Source organism: Prionailurus bengalensis, chromosome A3 (assembly GCF_016509475.1).
Source record: "Prionailurus bengalensis isolate Pbe53 chromosome A3, Fcat_Pben_1.1_paternal_pri, whole genome shotgun sequence".
Taxonomy (NCBI): domain Eukaryota; kingdom Metazoa; phylum Chordata; class Mammalia; order Carnivora; family Felidae; genus Prionailurus; species Prionailurus bengalensis.
The window spans coordinates 5,778,780-5,796,540 of record NC_057354.1 but is presented as its reverse complement, the minus strand read 5'-3'; the positions used below and the strand labels follow the sequence as shown (position 1 = coordinate 5,796,540).

At 41.5% G+C, this 17,761-nt stretch overlaps 1 protein-coding gene and 1 long non-coding RNA gene across 2 annotated transcripts; one reads left to right on the top strand and one right to left on the bottom strand.

The window, feature by feature from the left end:
- The first annotated feature begins 22 nt into the window (after positions 1 to 22).
- Positions 23 to 13,178, top strand: SPO11 (SPO11 initiator of meiotic double stranded breaks). Its single transcript, XM_043553618.1, has 13 exons — positions 23 to 248; positions 2,433 to 2,546; positions 3,827 to 3,915; positions 4,341 to 4,407; positions 4,630 to 4,738; positions 5,290 to 5,376; positions 6,092 to 6,128; positions 6,459 to 6,568; positions 8,009 to 8,108; positions 8,423 to 8,460; positions 9,398 to 9,474; positions 11,893 to 12,004; positions 12,506 to 13,178. Exons 1-13 carry the CDS (start codon positions 118 to 120, stop codon positions 12,623 to 12,625), a joined length of 1,191 nt encoding a protein of 396 aa, XP_043409553.1. The 5' UTR covers positions 23 to 117; the 3' UTR covers positions 12,626 to 13,178.
- Positions 13,179 to 16,276: 3,098 nt separating this feature from the next.
- Positions 16,277 to 17,738, bottom strand: LOC122467236. The gene is made up of 2 exons (XR_006292866.1): positions 17,056 to 17,738; positions 16,277 to 16,809 (listed from the first exon to the last, which is right to left on the bottom strand). It is a non-coding gene; the product is annotated as an uncharacterized LOC122467236 (long non-coding RNA).
- Positions 17,739 to 17,761: the final 23 nt, after the last annotated feature.

Sequence of the window (17,761 nt, the reverse complement as noted above, 5' to 3'; positions counted from 1 at the left end):
AGAAAGCCAACCAAGGGCACGCGCCGCCAGGGAGCATGCGCAGCAAGTACCAGGGAGGGCCGTCGCGGGCGCTGGTGGGGTTCCTGCGCTTAGCGCTTCCTGTCGCTGTCGGCCGCCATGGCCTTTGCGCCGGTGGGGCCTGAGGCCTCGTTCTTCGAGGTTTTGGACCAACACAGGGCTTCGCTGCTGGCCGCCCTGAGGAGAGGCGGTGGGGAGCCCGCGGACGGGGGGACGCGCCTGGCCTCGAGGTAGAAGGGCTCCTTGCGGGGCGCGCAGGCCGGGCGGTTAGCAGCGGGGTCCCCGGGGGTCCCCACTCGCCCCGGGGTGGGGGCGTGAGGCGCTCCGGAGGGACGTGGCTGGTGCCCCTTCCCTTCTCCCTTGAGATGCTGAGGTGTTGAGGCCGCAGGACGACCTCCTTCACAGGCCACCCATGAACCCCGACAGAAGTCCTTCGGCAGCGCTCCATCTCCTCCGCTCTCAGCTCTCATTTTGAACTCAAAAAGCCTCGTGACAGAGCCCCTACCCCCTTGTTTTCTAGAATGTTCGCCATCTAGAATGTTCCAGGAGCGTCCCCACAGCTAGGCTCGCAGGTTTCCTAAGATTCTCTGCAGTCGAGGAGTTTAGGCTGACCTAAACTTTGGCTTTGTCTTTGTTAGAAAAAAAAAAAAAAAAATTTTTTTTTTTTTTTTTTTTTTTTTTTTTGGAGAGCATTTTAACCTAAAAAGCTTTCAGGATTGTGGGGGTGGAGGTGGGGGTGGGGAAGAGAAAGGGAACATGAGTGTTGGGAGTTGCCGCTCAATTAGGGGGGTTTAGCAAAGTGAACGAGAAGGTGTTTACGCTACGACAAGGATTTACTTAACTTGGAAGTGGAGGGGATGTTCGCGCCTCAATGAAAATCAAAGCAGTTGGCGGCTTGGCTTAGTTGGTTAGAGTGAGGTGTTGATGAAGTCATTACGGAGCGTCTCCAGCTACTCAACTTGGAATGAACTATAGAGACTATGTTCTGGATCGTTTTTGCCTAAAGTGCTCTGTTGTTCTTTTCCTAGGTCGGCTTTTCTGGTTTATTGGCAAAGTTTGTTTTGTTTTTGTTTTTCGATGTTTACTTGTTTTGAGAGGAGGGGGAGGGGCAGAGAGAGAGGGAGAGAGAGTCCTGAGCAGGCTGGACGCTGGCAACGCAGATCCCACCGCACGGGTAGATCCCATGAAGCATGAGGTTACCACCCCAGCCGAAATCCAGAGTCAGAGTCTTAACCCACTGAGCCGTCCGGGCCCCCCTCCGCAAAGTTTTTCAGCCTAAACAAATTACCGGCGTGTTTTTAAGACTAAACCGACTACCAAAAGAAAAACAGAACAAAACAAAATGAACAACAACAAAAGTGGAATACCTACGAGCAAACCAATTTTTATGAAACTAGTTTGGGAGAGAAGTGATGAGGGTGAGGGGAAGGAGGGCACGGAAGTCCCGTGATTACGGTTCCGATGTAAAGTAATCTAATTGTATTTTCAGGGTTGTCACAGTGTTAATCTTGCAACTTTTTTTTTTTTTCCCCAAACTGGAAAGATGAATGAGATATGTGAGTCCGTTTTTCTCTCGCCATGTTAGAAAATACTGATTCTTTTGAAACTTACTTTCTGATTTGTGCATTTTCAAAGCAAGCTCTGAAGTTTCTGTGGAAACTAGAACATTCTACATTTTGCCCATTTTCTACATTTAATTTGATCTCCCTTCTTAGGCAGCACGCTAATGGTATTTATAACCGAACGACATTTTTTGAAGCTGATGGCTTGTGAAATTAAAAGTCAGCTCACAGAAAACTGGGCTAAGTCTTAATATTTTGCTGTAAAGTGGTGTCATGGTTTTGCCAAGTCTTTTCATGGTAGTGATTAAACTTTTTTCTCTTTCTATCACTAAAATTCAAAAGGGCAGATTTAAGGCATGAGATCAATCAGGGCGATGTGCTACAACAAATATTGCTTTTGGAATGTTTTTGCATTGCATTTTTGGGGGAAGAAATTCAACTCAAAGCCAATATTCCATCATTTTTAATTAAAACAGTTATCAGCAGTATTTCAAGCCAACAAGTTTGGATTTAAGTAGGTTAATATGACGAGATGTAAAATATATTTATAAATTCTATTGTCTAGTCATTAACACTGTCTAAAAGGGAGATTTTAGTTCAGTTGTAACTATTTGGGAAGTAAAATTACAAGCAAATGAAATTTCTCTGTAAGTAACCGCTATCCATACAGTTGTTTTAATGCAATGCTGATGTCAAAAGCGGGAGAGAGCGGTATAGAGGGGAAATTACCTAGTCTTAAAAAACAATCAAGGAGACAAGAACTTACTTTAGTGTTGATCTGGGGGAATGGTACATGTTGTAAAAGGCCTAATTTAGAATTAAGATTGAATCATAATGTGTTTCTTGTTTCAGTTCTGAGGTTCTTGCATCTATAGAAAGTGTTATTCAAGACGTCATCACCAGCCTGGCAAGAAATAAAGCTCCCGTGTTCACAATAGACAACAGATCGAGCTGGGAAAATATAAAGTGGGCATGTTGCCTTTTAAATTTTTAAATACAGTTATCTATGTCATTATTTTAATTTACTCGAGTTAGAGTTCTAGTCCGATTTCATGCTTTTTACCGCGTTTACCCTTCCTGGAAGGATTTAAGGGTGCTTACAAAAACACGTACGTCGTAGGCAGGTCATTTAAACCAGAAGTAGATGTGGAAGGTAAGGCAAAGGGAAACAATGCTAGGAACCATGAAGGAAGCACCAAAAGAGGCTAGAAGTCAAAACGCATATGATGAAGTCTTACAGTCCTGTTAAAAATAGGCTCCAAACTTGGATCTAAGCTTTTCTAGCACTCAAAGCGGGGAAACACCACCAGGGGGATTCTGCAAAAATACTGTAAAAGTGAACTGCTTGCTCAGGGCAGCTACAACCGATCCTGATACTGAAATGAAAATAAATGTATCTGGAACATAGAGCGCACTTCAGAGGCTCTTCCTCCTGGCTGATCTCCCTCCTGCTAAGTCATGTGTCCGAGGGGTTAAAATGAGCAAACAATTTTGTCAAAGCCTTCTGACCTACTCACATAGCTTGTTTTTTTTTTTTTCAGGGGCTCAGCCTGTAGAATCTAAATAGCAAAAAGCTGTGGTAGCTCTCATAAGGGTTACAGAAACAGAATAAAAGTAATTTGGGATCCCCTTACTCACTAAATGCTCGTTTACAGTCATTAATTAATACAAACTGTAAACTTCTGAATCACATTCTACATCATTTTGCAAGAGAGGTTTCATCGAGTCCAGAAGCAGCGGAGACCTGGCCTATTTGCCTGGTACCCTTCTGCCACCTTTAGGACAGGCCTGGCAGTTCAGTGTAACCACCTAACACAAATTGTCATTTCATTTAGTGTAACTTTGGGGATAAGTCAGGAATACAATATTTCAAAACTTGTTAAATTGAGCAAAATTATTAAATGGGCAAAATAAGCCAAAATGCTAATAAAATTGTGAAATATTTGAAAATAGTTTACATACAGTTGATGTCTTCCCAGGAAAGAAATACACACATTATACTTAAAGGTACTTAATTCACGTATTTTAAACACTTTATTTTAGTACCTCTGTGTGTCGCAAAGCTAATTACCTAATTAACACCTGGAATTATCTAAGGTTATAAATGAAGTTGTCCTAAAGCTTCTGCTGAGAAGAAATAAAGATTTAGATTATGTGTGTTAGAGGACACTAAGTGTATATTGTTTGATGATTAGAAGTTAATTATTATTTTTTTTTTATTTTATTACCTTTCAACAAAATGACAGGTTTGAAGATTCTGTGGGTCTTCAGATGGTCCCTCATTGTACCAGGAGAAAAATCAAAAGTGATTCACCAAAATCAGTTAAAAATTTTGGTAAATTAATCTTTCTTAGCTTTTAGTCATAAATAAGTTTGGTTGTTTTCTGGGTTTCAGTTGTTCCTAGTTGAATAATTTTAGTTGTTCTTTCATAGACCACCCTTACACCTGAAGTAGAGTTACCGAAGCTTGCATTGTCAATAGTCAATAACCATGGAAATAGATTATAATTTCCAAATAGATTTTACAAGGTACATGAATCAGTGAAAAAGCGTTCTCTTGGTTTTGCTGTTCAGAGAGCAATTCATTTTATCTGATGCTTCAGGAAATTATTATTCTGTACTCAATACTTCTATTTTGGAATGACAGTTTTTTTAATGTCATGGATAGTGACAGGGGGCAGTTGAAATCTTTGATAGCAGTATGTTTTGAATTAATAAGAGAAATGATGAGTAACTTGTTCGTTGCATCTTATCTTGCAGCTCTCATTCTTAAAATATTGTCCATAATTTATAAATTGGTACAGAGCAACACTCACGCAACCAAAAGGTAAATACTTGTTTTGGTAAATCGCTAAGACACAATGTGAGAGTTCGTTTAGATTAACTCCTATTATGTTTTGAAATGGTACATAAGAGCCACAGTCTACTGTGGGTAAAAAATTACTTTCTTTATATGTTGTGTTTCATCCAATGAAAGCTTCCTGCAAATAATACTCCAATACTCCAAAGAGAACATGGCTAATTAAAAATATATATTTAATTTTCATAGAGACATCTATTATACTGACAGCCAACTTTTTGGTAACCAGACGGTCGTGGACAATATTATCAATGACATTTCTTGTATGTTAAAAGTGCCGAGGATGAGTCTACATATAGTAAGTACCATTAAATACAAAACTTTTTTTTTTAAATAGAAGATTTGCGGGGCACTGGGTGGCTCAGTTGGTTAAGCGTTCAGCTCTTGGTATCAGCTCAGGTCATGATCGCACTGTTTGTGGGATCGAGCCCCATGTCAGGCTCTGTGCTGACAGCATGGAACCTGTTTGGGATTCTCTCTCTCCCTCTCTCGCTGTCCCTCCCCCTCTCAAAATAAGTAAATAAACTTAAAAAAATAAAAGTTTGTGTAAAGTTATAATAGAAAAATAAATGTAATCTGTGCCTTTTTCTGATATTATTTGGTACTACATTTTTCTCACTATGAATTTAAATGATCGACTCTCAATATATTTCCTTGGATGAATGGACCAAAACAGGTGAATTACTAAATATTTTTTATGCCTAAACACCTTATGTATTTTCTCCTTCACGTCTTAAATTCCAGTCAGAGCTAAAACACATGTAGTCAGGTGGGTGAGCGTGAGGATTGACTTAGCAGTATAAAATATGTTAGTGAAAAAGTGTTCAAGTATGGCTATTATTTTTTCAGTCATCCACGTCAAAAGGTTTAATTGCTGGCAACTTAAGGTATATCGAGGAAGACGGAACCAAAGTGCACTGTACCTGTGGTACAACAGTAAGCATATTGATGTTTTCACATGCTTTAACTCCCTTGCAGATCCTTTGTTTTTGAAATGTGCTTTATTTCCTGCTTTCTTATGTAGTTTGGAGTTTAAGATTTTCAAATAAAATTGAATGGTGAGTAGGCATATGCTTTCTGGGCCTGCACATTACATAGTTTCAGAATACGCCAATTGTCCAATGTCATAGTGAAATAAACAAAGATACGCTTTCCTTCAAAAAAAAAAAAAAAACTGTACCTTTGTTTTCAGGTAGAACGTAGCTTGGCTATCTTAGCATGATTCTTTATGTAATCTTTACACAGTTTTCTGGTTCTGAAATTGATACCTTTAATGCTAAACTATTTGTTAGGCTTGGGCACCTAGAAAGCCCACAGCACTAGCATGCACAGCAGTCTAGAAACACACAAGACGACACTCATGCGCTCTAAGAGAAGGAGGCCTTAAATTTCATCCCTTTCTGCTGCCTAAGCCAGATCTCCACAAAGCTTCCAAGAGATTCTCACCTGCAAGGAAGTAGTTTGAGTGGCGTGTCTGTTTTCTTACTGAGGAGTGTATCTGTTTCCTACTGTTTCTTTTCTGAGGGGTAAACCTCTGATGCCTGGTATATCCAGAGGAAAATGAAAATGTAGGGCTTCTGTGATAAATTTTTTGAATGTGGTTATACTTGCTTTTTATTTAAAATAAAAGCTATCTTGTTTTGTTATTTAGGCTGTTGCCGTGCCATCTAATATTCAAGGTATTCGAAGTATCCTTTGAGTGGGGAAACTAGTTAAGCTCATAGAGCATTCATTCATTCATTCCATAGACCAAGCCTTCATAATGTGTAACCATCAAGCTAGACCCTATCGTGGTCAAGATGAACACACATGGTTTCTGCTTTACGATTCTTTTAGGAGATCCCCAACTAGTAGGAGAGACAGATATCTAAATATGTGAATAGGCCTATATAGTTGAGGGTAAAAAGGAAAATACTATATCTGTAGCTGCTTTTGAATGGATTTATGTGGCATCATTATTAAGTTGGTGATTAAATTGCAATACTCCTGCCTTCAAATTATCAGCCTTAATGTCACAGATATAATTACAGATGCAAAATTTCTGTTAATTGTGGAAAAAGATGCGACCTTTCAGCGACTCCTGGATGACAACTTTTGCAACAGGATGTCTCCGTGCATTATGGTTACGGTATGTTACCTACCTTGACCTCAATTCCAAGGCTAGCACGCTACTTTGGGGATTGGCCAGAGGGGTTTATAACATCTGTGCAGCTTGCTCAACGTTCTGTCAGCAATATGGTGTATCTTTTATGGTTGTAGACTCAAAATTTCCAAGGTGTTTATTTTTTTTTTCATTTTTTAAAAGATTTTTTCAATGTTTATTTCTGAGAGAGACAGAGCGTGAGTGGGGGAGGGGCAGAGAGAGAGGGAGACACAGACTCTGAGCCAGGCTCCAGGCTCCAAGCTGTCAGCCCAGAGCCCCACGTGGGGCTGGAACGCACCAACCATGAGATGGGGACTTGAGCCACCCAGGTGCACCCCAGTGTGTTTATTTAAGCTTCCTCAAATCTGACTAAAATCAAGGTGGTGGTCCCAGTTCTTAAATACCAGTGATTTTCCAATATCACAGTGAGTTTACACAGGCTCTCAGTCACCTACTCGCCATTCCCCTACCACCGCCGGCGTCAACTGTGATATGGTAACCCTGGGGCTTCGGGGAGGAGAGGACTGAACGCACAAGAGCTGCTCTGTTCTGCCTCCCGTGGGTTTGCATGTCATGTAATTGCATTAATTCCATCAAAGGGAGCCTGATTCTATATACATACATATGCATACATATATATACGCGCCCCAAACGGCCAAGAACGCAGAAGTATACGTTGAGATGACACACAGGCGGCCACAGGCATCAGTTAGCAGAGGGGGGTAAGCTTCCTGCTACGGGGTAGTGTGGGAGAAGTTGATGAACTGGTATAATCAGGGCCCCCTGGGTGGCTCAGCCAGTTGAGTGTTCAACTCTTGAGTTCAGCTCAGGTCATGATCTCGGGATTCATGGGTTCGAGCCCTGTGTAGGGCTCTGTGCTGACACTGCAGAGCCTGCTTGGGATTCTCTCTGTTTCTCTCTCTCTCTCTCTCTCTCTCTCTCTCTCTCTCTCCCCTGCTCACTTTCTCTGTCTCTCTCTCAAAAGTGAGTCAACTTAAAAAAAAACCCAAAACTGGCGTAATCCATGACACCTGCTGGACTAAGGCAGCGTGAGGTGTGTGCAGCGCTGCCTCCCCGTGTCCCTGTTGTTAACTGTTTCGGCTACTTGCGGTAGTTTTTGTCATCTTGAATAAGACCGCAGTGAACATCTTTATATGTGTCCGACTTGTTATTATTCCCATTTCTGCCGAAATGTTGCCTTAGGATTATTTCCCAGGACTGGGATAGTAGAGTCATAGTTATGAACGTACGTGGGCCTTTTTCCCTCTGTTGTGTAGACTGCATTTTTTTCACAGTCTACACCAGTCTTCCACCTGAAATTTAAAGTACTCCAACTTTTTAACTTTTAAATTATTAATAAAATAAGGAAAATATTTTGTCATTTCCTTCTGCTGGAACTAAAGTTGTGTCATTTCAATCTTTTAGGGAAAGGGGGTACCTGATCTGAACACGAGACTTTTAGTCAAGAAGCTGTGGGATACGTTTCACATTCCTGTTTTCACTCTTGTGGACGCCGACCCACATGGTGACTTATCGTTGGGGATGATTGGAAACAGTTGTCTTAACTAAATCCTGTTTACAATATTCATAGTTGTGCTCTTCTGCTCTTAGGACACTTCCGTAGATTATTGTAAAAGAATAGGGTTATTAGAGTAAAATTAATGACTCTAATCACGTGAGGCAATTTCTTGCTATTTTTGCCATAGGAAGCCAAACCATAAGTTTTTTATTGGTAGTATCTGTGAAAATAAGAATTACAGATGTTACATATAGCGTTAATGATGATCTAACCTGCAATATACAAAGAAACTAATTGTAAAGGTAACTTTCTTTTAACAGGCATAGAAATAATGTGCATCTATAAGTATGGATCTATGGTGAGTAGAGAGAAGTATTTTTCCTCTCCTACTGTTGAGGTAGTTCATAGTCATCAGAGTGATTGTTGTATCCACGGATTGACCCCTTGTTAGCTGAGGACCCCCAAAATGTACAGGGGAGCTACTCTCCTAGTCTGAGGCCATTCTGTTTCAGTGGCTGTGATTCCAGCTTCTGGCATGCCAAATGTGACCACAGATGACAGAATGGGATTAGCTGTGGGCAAGAGGCATTACTATCTTCCGCTCTCCCAGCCTGTTCTAGTGACTGTGGGGCCTCACCGTAACAACAACGTCTCATTGCCAAATAAACTCTGAAGTTATATACAGCCTTGAATTCTGACGTTGCCCATTCCCTTCACTCCCACCAGATGGTAAAATGAAAACATCCCCAAATTCCACCCCCGGAGTCCCCAGCTACCATATATCAGTGGTTCTCAATGTACGGTCCCAGACAAGCAGTGTTAGCATTGCCGGGGAACTTGCTAGAAATGCGTATCTCAGTCCCCATCCAGGCCTCCTGAATTGGAATGTCTAGGGTTGGGCCCCAAGTGATTCTGTTGCATGATAAAGTTTGGGAACCACTGGTATGCACGTGGAGTATCCCTGGCGTATATGACCTACATACTGAGATAAAAGGGATAGTGAAGCAAGATGTTAAAATATAGAACCACAAACAACAACAAATGCAGGTCAGAGAGGTTATTTATGGTTTCACTTTATATAAAACCAATGTGGAAATACTAGAGCAGTTTTAAAACCTTCAGTGAAAGCCCAGTTTAGCAAAACTCTTGGTGATTTCCTTAGTTCCATAGGCTCGGGGCATGTGAAGTCGTTAGTGCTCGTCTTTCTTAATGTGTAAAAAATTAGGCTGCACAAACAACTATGCTAGCTTTCTGCATTTTAGCCTCACCCAATGTACTTTTGTTCTTTATTTTAGGCGATGTCTTTTGAAGCCCATAATCTCACAGTTCCAGCTATTAGATGGCTTGGTCTCCTCCCTTCTGATATTAAACGGTTAGATGGTTTTAGTAAAATCAGGGTGTTTGAAATGATGACTCATCGTAATATGTAACAACGAGCCTAAAAAGCTCTTCGTGTGTCGTCTTTATGTTGTTCGCTGTGACTCAGGGTTAGAGAATCAGGAGTTAAAGTCACCATGTCTGTTTCAATTTCTAAAACTTCAATGAATTTGATTAATTGAACTCTCGGAACATATTTTTTGTTTTACCTTTATGGTTAAGAGATTTTGTGGCATTTTTATACTCAGAAAGTATAAGACATCGCATGTAGTTAAATGGTAATAATTGACAACATCATTGGTTGCACCTGAATCCATTTTACCATAGATGTACATTTTTTAATTTCATAAGAAAATCTCATTTTAAGATTACTTAAAGTTTGGGAGCCTCAATTTTGGCGAGTTGAACATAACATGTTCACTATAGGAAAAATGTCATTATGTAACAAGATAAAAATCACCTACAGATGAACGGTGTTCGTTCATCTGTACGTTATTATTCACCCTTGTACGTTATTATTGCTCTCTGTACATAGCCATCACTTTTTCACAAAAATGGGATCATACCCTGTTATTTTGTAATCTGCTCTTTTCACACAACAACACAATGAAATCACTTTTCCGTATCAATAAATACAGTTCCGTGACCTCATTTTAATGTCCTCCATTACTGAGTTCCAATTCTGGATGTACCAGTGTTTATTCAGCCAGTGCCTCATAGTCAGACATTTGGGTGGTTTCCAAATAATCTGATAAATAGTGCTTTGATGGACCCTGCTGTAACTGAATCTCTGCCCACATCTTTAATTAGTCCCTCACTCCCGAAGGCTGAATTCCCAGAATTGCTGGGTCAAAGGGTATGCACATTTTTAAGACGTTGACTGCCCTCTGGATAGGTTAATTGTTTTCCCTGGAGAGGAAGAGCCCGCCTGTCCCTCAGCATAGGACATCATCACTTTTATTCATCTCTGCTTAATGTGATATTTAAAAATATTTTATTGTTTTAATTGGCCGGCATGAGTGAACTTGAGAACATGTTTATCGGATTTCTTTAAGCAGTGAGCAAACCTTGGTAACTGCTCCTTATTTCCTAAGTTTGGAACACGAACAGGTTTTGGGTGATTGCCACTTCTTCAAAAATGAGGGCATAAAACATTCAGTTTTTGATTTTTGAATAGTTACGCTCCAGTGACTCAAAGTTTTGTTCAGTTTGGTGTACGTGTATGGTCAAAATCCCTTCGGGGTGATCTGCCTGTATGAAAAGCCTTCCGAACGAATTCGGGACAAATGATCTGATAATTACTAAGGTGAAGGGCCTTGCAGAAACCGTAGCTGCGTCTCCTAAATTCCATCAGTGCCCTCAAAGCCACTCCAAATAAATGTACAACGAAGTAAGGGGAAAAATGTGATAGCTATGTAAACAGCTTCATGGGAAATCCTCTAGGCCCCCCTTTCTAATCAAATTGTCACCCTATCCGGGAGCTGCCACTGGCAAATGATCATAATTGTGGGGACATTGAAAACGACTGTTTGAAACTGGAGCTCTTCTGGGAAATCCAGGATTTGTCACTTCAAAAGTTAGTCTATACCATAAATCCTGGACTCCTCATGTTCTATTTTTAAAACACACACCGAGAAAAAAAATTACAACCTACTTCTCGAAAATTTAAAACTAGATATGCGCGCGTGTGTGTGTGTGCACACATGTGAAAAGAAGTGAGTAGATAGACTAACTTCCTTGGCCCGGAAAATTCTCGATGAATGGCAAAGAATGAAGCGCTCAGTGGAGCCTAAGATCCCACAGTGAATCTTGCTGCTGGCCACACACATTAAATAGCTCACTGCTTCGGGGCGCCTGGGTGGCACAGTCGGTTAAGCGTCCGACTTCAGCCAGGTCACGATCTCGCGGTCTATGAGTTCGAGCCCCGCGTCAGGCTCTGGGCTGATGGCTCGGAGCCTGGAGCCTGTTTCCGATTCTGTGTCTCCCTCTCTCTCTGCCCCTCCCCCGTTCATGCTCTGTCTCTCTCTGTCCCAAAAATAAACAAACATTGAAAAAAAAATTAAATAAATAGCTCACTGCTTCAAGGCCGTAGTGCTCTGGGAGCCACACTGGTGTCCACACGCTTGATGTGAGCGCTGTTGGCATTAGGGTCTGTAACCAGTGTCTGTGTTCTTCTTCTCACTGTCGTGTGAGTGTGATGTGAAGAAAAACAATTTAGAGCAGACTTCCATTGTGAACCCGAATACTTGCTGGTCTAGGACGTGCCAGATCCCCCCAATTCTGAATTTAAAATAACTTGCTTATCTGTTATTTTAGAGTTTCTTGAAATAGTATAATAAATACAAACAAATATGTGTTCTTCAAGTTATAGGAACACTTTGTTTTTGCTGATTTTTTTCATATATTTTTCCAGATTAAATATACCTAGAGATACTTTAATTCCACTGACAAAACGGGACCAGATGAAACTGGACAGTGTCTTGAAAAGACCTTATGTTACTTGCCAACCATTTTGGAGAAAAGAAGTAGGTTTTTTTTTCTAAAGTTCAAGTGTTGTATGTTTTATTGCCTTTAACTTCCATAGTGGCTATTCACATAATATGTTGAAAATATCCTCCTTGAAATTTTATATTACCAACAACTAGCATAGGTGTTGTGTGGCGGTAAATGGTTGTTGAAACACTGAATTAGGAATGCCAATAGATAAGATCAGCTGGATGGAGCTGATCTGTTTATCCTCATCATAGTTATATACCCATTGTCTATGGCTTTACCATAGCTTATGGGGATGTGGGGGAAGAAGAGAAAGGAATCAGAAAGACCCCAGACCATTCCTAGTTATCACACACAGCCATACTGGGTATTCTTCTGACATTTTTTGCTGTGACAGCTCTGGAATATCCTGGCTGATTCGAAAGCTATTGCCCACGGTTTTGGAGAATAAAACAAGTCTAGACTTACTAGTTTGAGTCAACAGAAGTGTCACACGGGACCCTGTTACGGCTGTACTTTACTTTTATTGGCAGATGGAAATAATGGCGGACTCTAAAATGAAGGCAGAAATTCAAGCTTTGACCTTCCTTTCATCAGATTACCTTTCCAGAGTGTACTTACCTAACAAATTAAAATTTGGAGGATGGATATAAAACGTATCAGAATATACCTTGTGATTCCAAGAGGCTTTTCATTAGTTTTCAGTAGTAGATACTGTTGTGGAAAGAATGTATATTCTTAACTCTGTAGAGGTAAAATAATTTTACGTTAGTTCTATTTTTTGTCAAAACAGTTTTCTCTAGAAGTCTTTGTTTTGGCCTTCTCTGTAGAGATTGAGTTCTATCTTATGTTCTAAAGTAAATTATAAAAGAAATAGAAGTTATTTTGACTTTTAAATTCTACTTGAAAAAAAATGTGTACATGTCACCAAGGTCTACAGAAATACCTTATTTACTTTCTACAGTACGACTAATGTTAAGGCACGAAGTATCTTTGCAGTATCAAAACAAATAATAACCTAGATTTGAGAGGTTGCAAATGAATCACAGTATCCGGCATTTCCTTTTTAGCTGCTTTTTGTTTTCTTTTGTTTTGTTTTTTCTTTTTCCTTCTTGGTGTAGGGGCTGTAGCCCATTCATTCACTTGTGAAAGTGGTAAAATTTATTATGAATAAATATTTGGGTTGATGCAAACCGAAGCACTTAATTTCGTTTCTGAGTATGCCTCTTATTAGTAATAATTTGTTTGAAAATTTCTCCAGGGCTTTATCCGTTCTCACCCCAAATCAAGTCCCCTGACTTCTCCTCTAGTCCGTGTTTATGAAACATAGAACATGTTCAAGATTTGCAGAAGCCTCGAATTTTAATAAGGTCTTTCTGTGACAGTAAAGATTTGATCTTCTCCCCTCCTAACCCTATCTTAATTTTTCCAGAGTTGGGTTTTATGACTTTATTCTCTACTTTCAGCAAGCTTTTCCCTGGATTGAAGAACTGCTGGTAATTATAAGCAAGAATATAGATTTGTAGGAGAACAGAAATGTTGGTGATTTTATCAAGTGATGATGTTTTATCGATGATAGTAGTGGATGCCATTTCTGAGAACTTCCATGTGCTGATCACTGCTTACACGTGATCTTACTTAAAGCTTCCAAGAGCCCCGTCAGGTCTGTAGTTAATTACATCTGTAGTTTACAGGTGAGAACACGGGGGATATTGCTTCTCCCGGGACACATAGCCAGGACATGGCAGAGAGGGGACAGTGACACTGTTTACCTCAAGAGTAGGACCAGCTACCGAATATGTGGGGCCCAGGGCAAAATGCAATTGTAGGGTCCTCATTCAAAAGTTAGCAGCAGCAGGGAATTAAAGCGCCCTTGGGGCCCGCGTGACTGCACACCCACGAAGCTGGCCCTACTCAAGAGGTTCTGGTACATATTAAATGAGGTAATATAATAAGAAAATTAAGTACTTGTATAGCACTTACGCACCAGGTATTTTTCTAGGTGCTTTTGAACATTAACGTCATCTTCACAGAAACTCTATGAGCTAGGTACTTTTATCAGCCCCACTTTACAGATAAGAGAACAAAGGCACAGAGATGCTAATAGCTTTTCCCAAAGTCACACAACTACTAAGCAGCGGGAGCTGGGACCTAACGCCAGAGTCTGGCTCCGAGGCTCCTGCTCTCATCATGACACCAGTACATGTGAAGGGCTCCACGTGTGGAGCACGAGTGTGCACACTGCTCGGAGAGGGTCCACAGTTCTCGTTGGCTGGGGGCCAAGTCAGGTCCTCCTGATGCCAAGCCTGTAATGTCAAAAATTATGTGATTTTCCCTGGTCGCCTCAGAACCAGGTATTTCATTTTGAGAATATTCTGTGAGGCTACCAAATTGTAAAGACATTTTTATAAATCACAAATGTTTCTTTGAATTTATACCCTACTTCCTTCCTTTACATCTCACATCGCTGAACTTTGACACGTCGTGTAAAGGAGAACATTACTAACCTAGAAATACATGGTCAAGCTGCACGATGTCTGGATTCGTTCGGATAGACTATCAAATGGAAAGGAATGAAACATCTACAGTAGTCTAATTAAAGTTTGAAAATAGGGGCGCCTAGGTGGCTCAGTCGATTAAGTGGACAACTCTTGATGTCGGCTCAGGTCGTGATCTTGCGGTTTGTGAGGTGGAGCCCCATGTCGGGCTCCACGCCGACAGTGCAGAGCCTGTTTGGGATTCTCTCTCTCTCTCTGCCTTTCCCTCTGCCCTTTCCCTGCACATGCACATGCGTGCTCTCTCTCTCTCAAAATAAGTAAACTTTAAGCAAGTTGGAAAATAAATTTGAAAGGGGCTTGCAGATACATTCAGTTTAGACAATTACAGTCATTTCAAGTTTATGATTGGAAATTTACTTAAAATAATTTTCAGTTATTTGGGAAAAGAAAATGGGAGGAGAGAATATTGCAGCTTCTGCAGAATAAGCAAAATCATTCTGGGATTTCCATCTATGACTTCCTTCCTTTAATGAGAGCATCGCAGTTGAACTGTCGGATGTAGACACCTGTTTATTGGTGCCGAAAAGAACGGTTGCTCTCAAAGCTAAACCACGTGTACATGTGCACTAAGAGATATTTGCAACAGAATGTTTTTGTAGTAAAGTATCGAGAAACATTACTTCTGTTTGGACTTTTGTGCACCGGTAAAATCTGTTACCCCGGGGGGAACAATCCTGTAAACACGAGCCAAGGGCGTCCTCTGCTGGCAGAAACTCTACTGTTCTCTCAGATCCTCCACTCTTGGATGGATGTTTCTTTAAAATATCTTCAAGTCAGCGTTGGAAGGAATGGAGCAGAAGAGTCTGAGAAGCGACAAAAGAAGTTGAGGAAACCACGAAGATTCCTGTGTGAGACTGAGTACTACTTGACAAAAATTCATTCTGTGTCATCAGCTCTGGATGCTTCCGATTCCTTGTGAAGCTGCACTTTGTGCTTCTTGGCAACCGAGCCGTTTACAAAACCTTAAACAACACATGAGAACTTTGTAATCAGGGGCGCCTGGGTGGCTCAGCCGGTCAAGCGTCCAACTTCGACTCAGGTCAGGATCTTGCGGTTCTTGAGTTCGAGCCCCCCGTCGGGCTCTGTGCTGACAGTTCGGAGCCTGGAGCCCGCTTCGGATTCTGGGTCTCCCTCTCTCTCTGCCCCTCTCCTGCCTGCGCGTGCGCGCGCTCTCTCAAAAATAAACAAACATGAAAAAAAATTCGTAATTAAATTTCAAAATTAAAGGTCACCTTAAATGAAAAGGAATTGATACTAAAAGTATAAGCCTGTTTAGTTTGTATTCACCTAGAAATGTAATCTAAACTGTGTGGTCCTTCATAAAGCCTGTCTTGTGTAATAACAGCGCAAGTGTTTACCAATGTGAATGATAGCCGTAGCTGAAATTTAATTTTAATTGTTTTATTTTTAATGATGTTTTGCCTATACTTTATGGCTCGGTAATTCTATCCCTGCTTTTCGATTGTCTTGGTCCCCCTTCTTGTTGCCAGTGGGAAAGATGCCACTGCTAGTGGCGGTGATTTGCTGCCATCTGCCATCTGTGGGGTAGGATTTGGGGGGCACGCGGCTTGCATCTCAGCTCCCCCTTCGACTCGCTTCTTGTGTGGCTGGCCTTGGTTTTGTCAACGGCGAATTGGAGATAACAAGAATAATATCCCCGTAGTCTCATTGTGAGGACTAAATGAGATAATTCCCGTAAACTGTTGGAATGACACTTTAGAAAAGTCAAGGAATGTTCGCTGTTGCTACATTTGCGTGCACATGCTTTTATTCTTCCCCGGGGGGTCGATGCAAAAGCAGCTTGTCAGTTAGTTCCCCCGAAACAGCAGAAAGATCATTTTAAAAATATGATGAAGCACCAGGATTGTGCAAGACTCTGTATCATGATAGAAGTTTCTGGAGTATTCCTCAGGTGTGGGAAATATAATTCAACAAACGCTGATTTCACGCCAGCTGTGTGTAAGACACTGAGAGCTTGGTGCTGCAAAGGATACGCACGGGAGTAAGACACAGTTTAAAGTCTAGCAAGCAAGACGAGGCAAATGCCTGCCGTTTTATGAGGCAGAATATGAGAAGCAGTCTTCAAGAAGCGATGGTAGGAGATGATCCATTTGGGAAAGAATGAGGAGAGGTGTCCTTGAGGAGGGAGTACTTGTCAGAGATGATTCCAAGATTATGCTGGGGGACTTCCGTACCGGACAGGCTTCACTGGCTCTGCTGCTTAACGGCTGTATGATGTCTTGACAAGGAGGTTGCTTCGCTCAGCCTCACTTTCCTTTCTATAAAATGGGATTACAGTACTTACTTTATAGGGCTGCTCTGGAAATTATAGGAGATAAAGAGCTCTCATTATTATCACGATCTAGACTAGAGGTTCTCAATCTTGCCTGCTCCTTAGGATCACTTGGGGAGCTTATAAAAACTATTAACCCCCTGTGCCACCACAGATCAACTAAATCAGAAATCTGAGAGGGAGGCCCAGGCAGCACAACTTTACAAAAGGTACCTCAAATGACTCCAAATACCTCATCTAGACTCGGTGCGGCCAGCTCAGCTGGGAATTTGCTCAGCACCCCCTGGACCTTCTCGATCTGCATTTTATAAAAAGGTCTTGTGGGTCTGAAAGTCCCCTGCAGATATTAAGGCTCCTGGTTCGCAGACCACACTGAATAGCAAAGGAGAAGGTTCAGTGTATGTCCCACAGAGTCAGGAGATCCCTCTCTCTTCTTTTCCTTCAGAAATTCAGCCACCAGCTGAAATCTTTGGAGTTGGCACGCGTCCATGTGTGTGTCCTAACAACCCCTTAGCATTCTTATGGAATCTTACACTTCGCAAAAGTCTTTCATGTGTGTTACTTCACTCGATCCCAATTAAGAACTTTCCTGAAGTCAGGCATCATGATGCCAATTTTACAAAAGGAAACTGAGGCCCCAAGAGCCCCGGACGGCAGACAGGAGGCCAGGGCAGGGCCCCAGGCTGGCGGACTTCACCGCAGCCCGAGGCAGCATTCCATCAGCTTCTCCGAGGATGGCCTTGGACTTGAATTGGCGGCAATCAGAATTCTGCTAGACATTTAATTCTCGAGAGAAAATACTAACTATCCTCCGTGGGCGGGAGCGGCAGCGGCGAATTTATTAAAACAGTTGCTTGGCAACTTGCAGGCGGGCCACACCAACTTACGCCCAATCCGCAAATTGCTGGCACGGGGACTGCTTCTCGGCGTCAATAACG

Excerpts from the sequence above, each read along its gene's own strand:
- SPO11 (XM_043553618.1), top strand. The coding sequence starts at position 118 with ATGGCCTTTGCGCCGGTGGGGCCTGAGGCCTCGTTCTTCGAGGTTTTG. Across the intron at positions 4,739-5,289 it reads CGAGGATGAGTCTACATATA|TCATCCACGTCAAAAGGTTT; the intron begins GTAAGTACCATT and ends TTATTTTTTCAG. Across the intron at positions 6,569-8,008 it reads CTCCGTGCATTATGGTTACG|GGAAAGGGGGTACCTGATCT; the intron begins GTATGTTACCTA and ends TCAATCTTTTAG.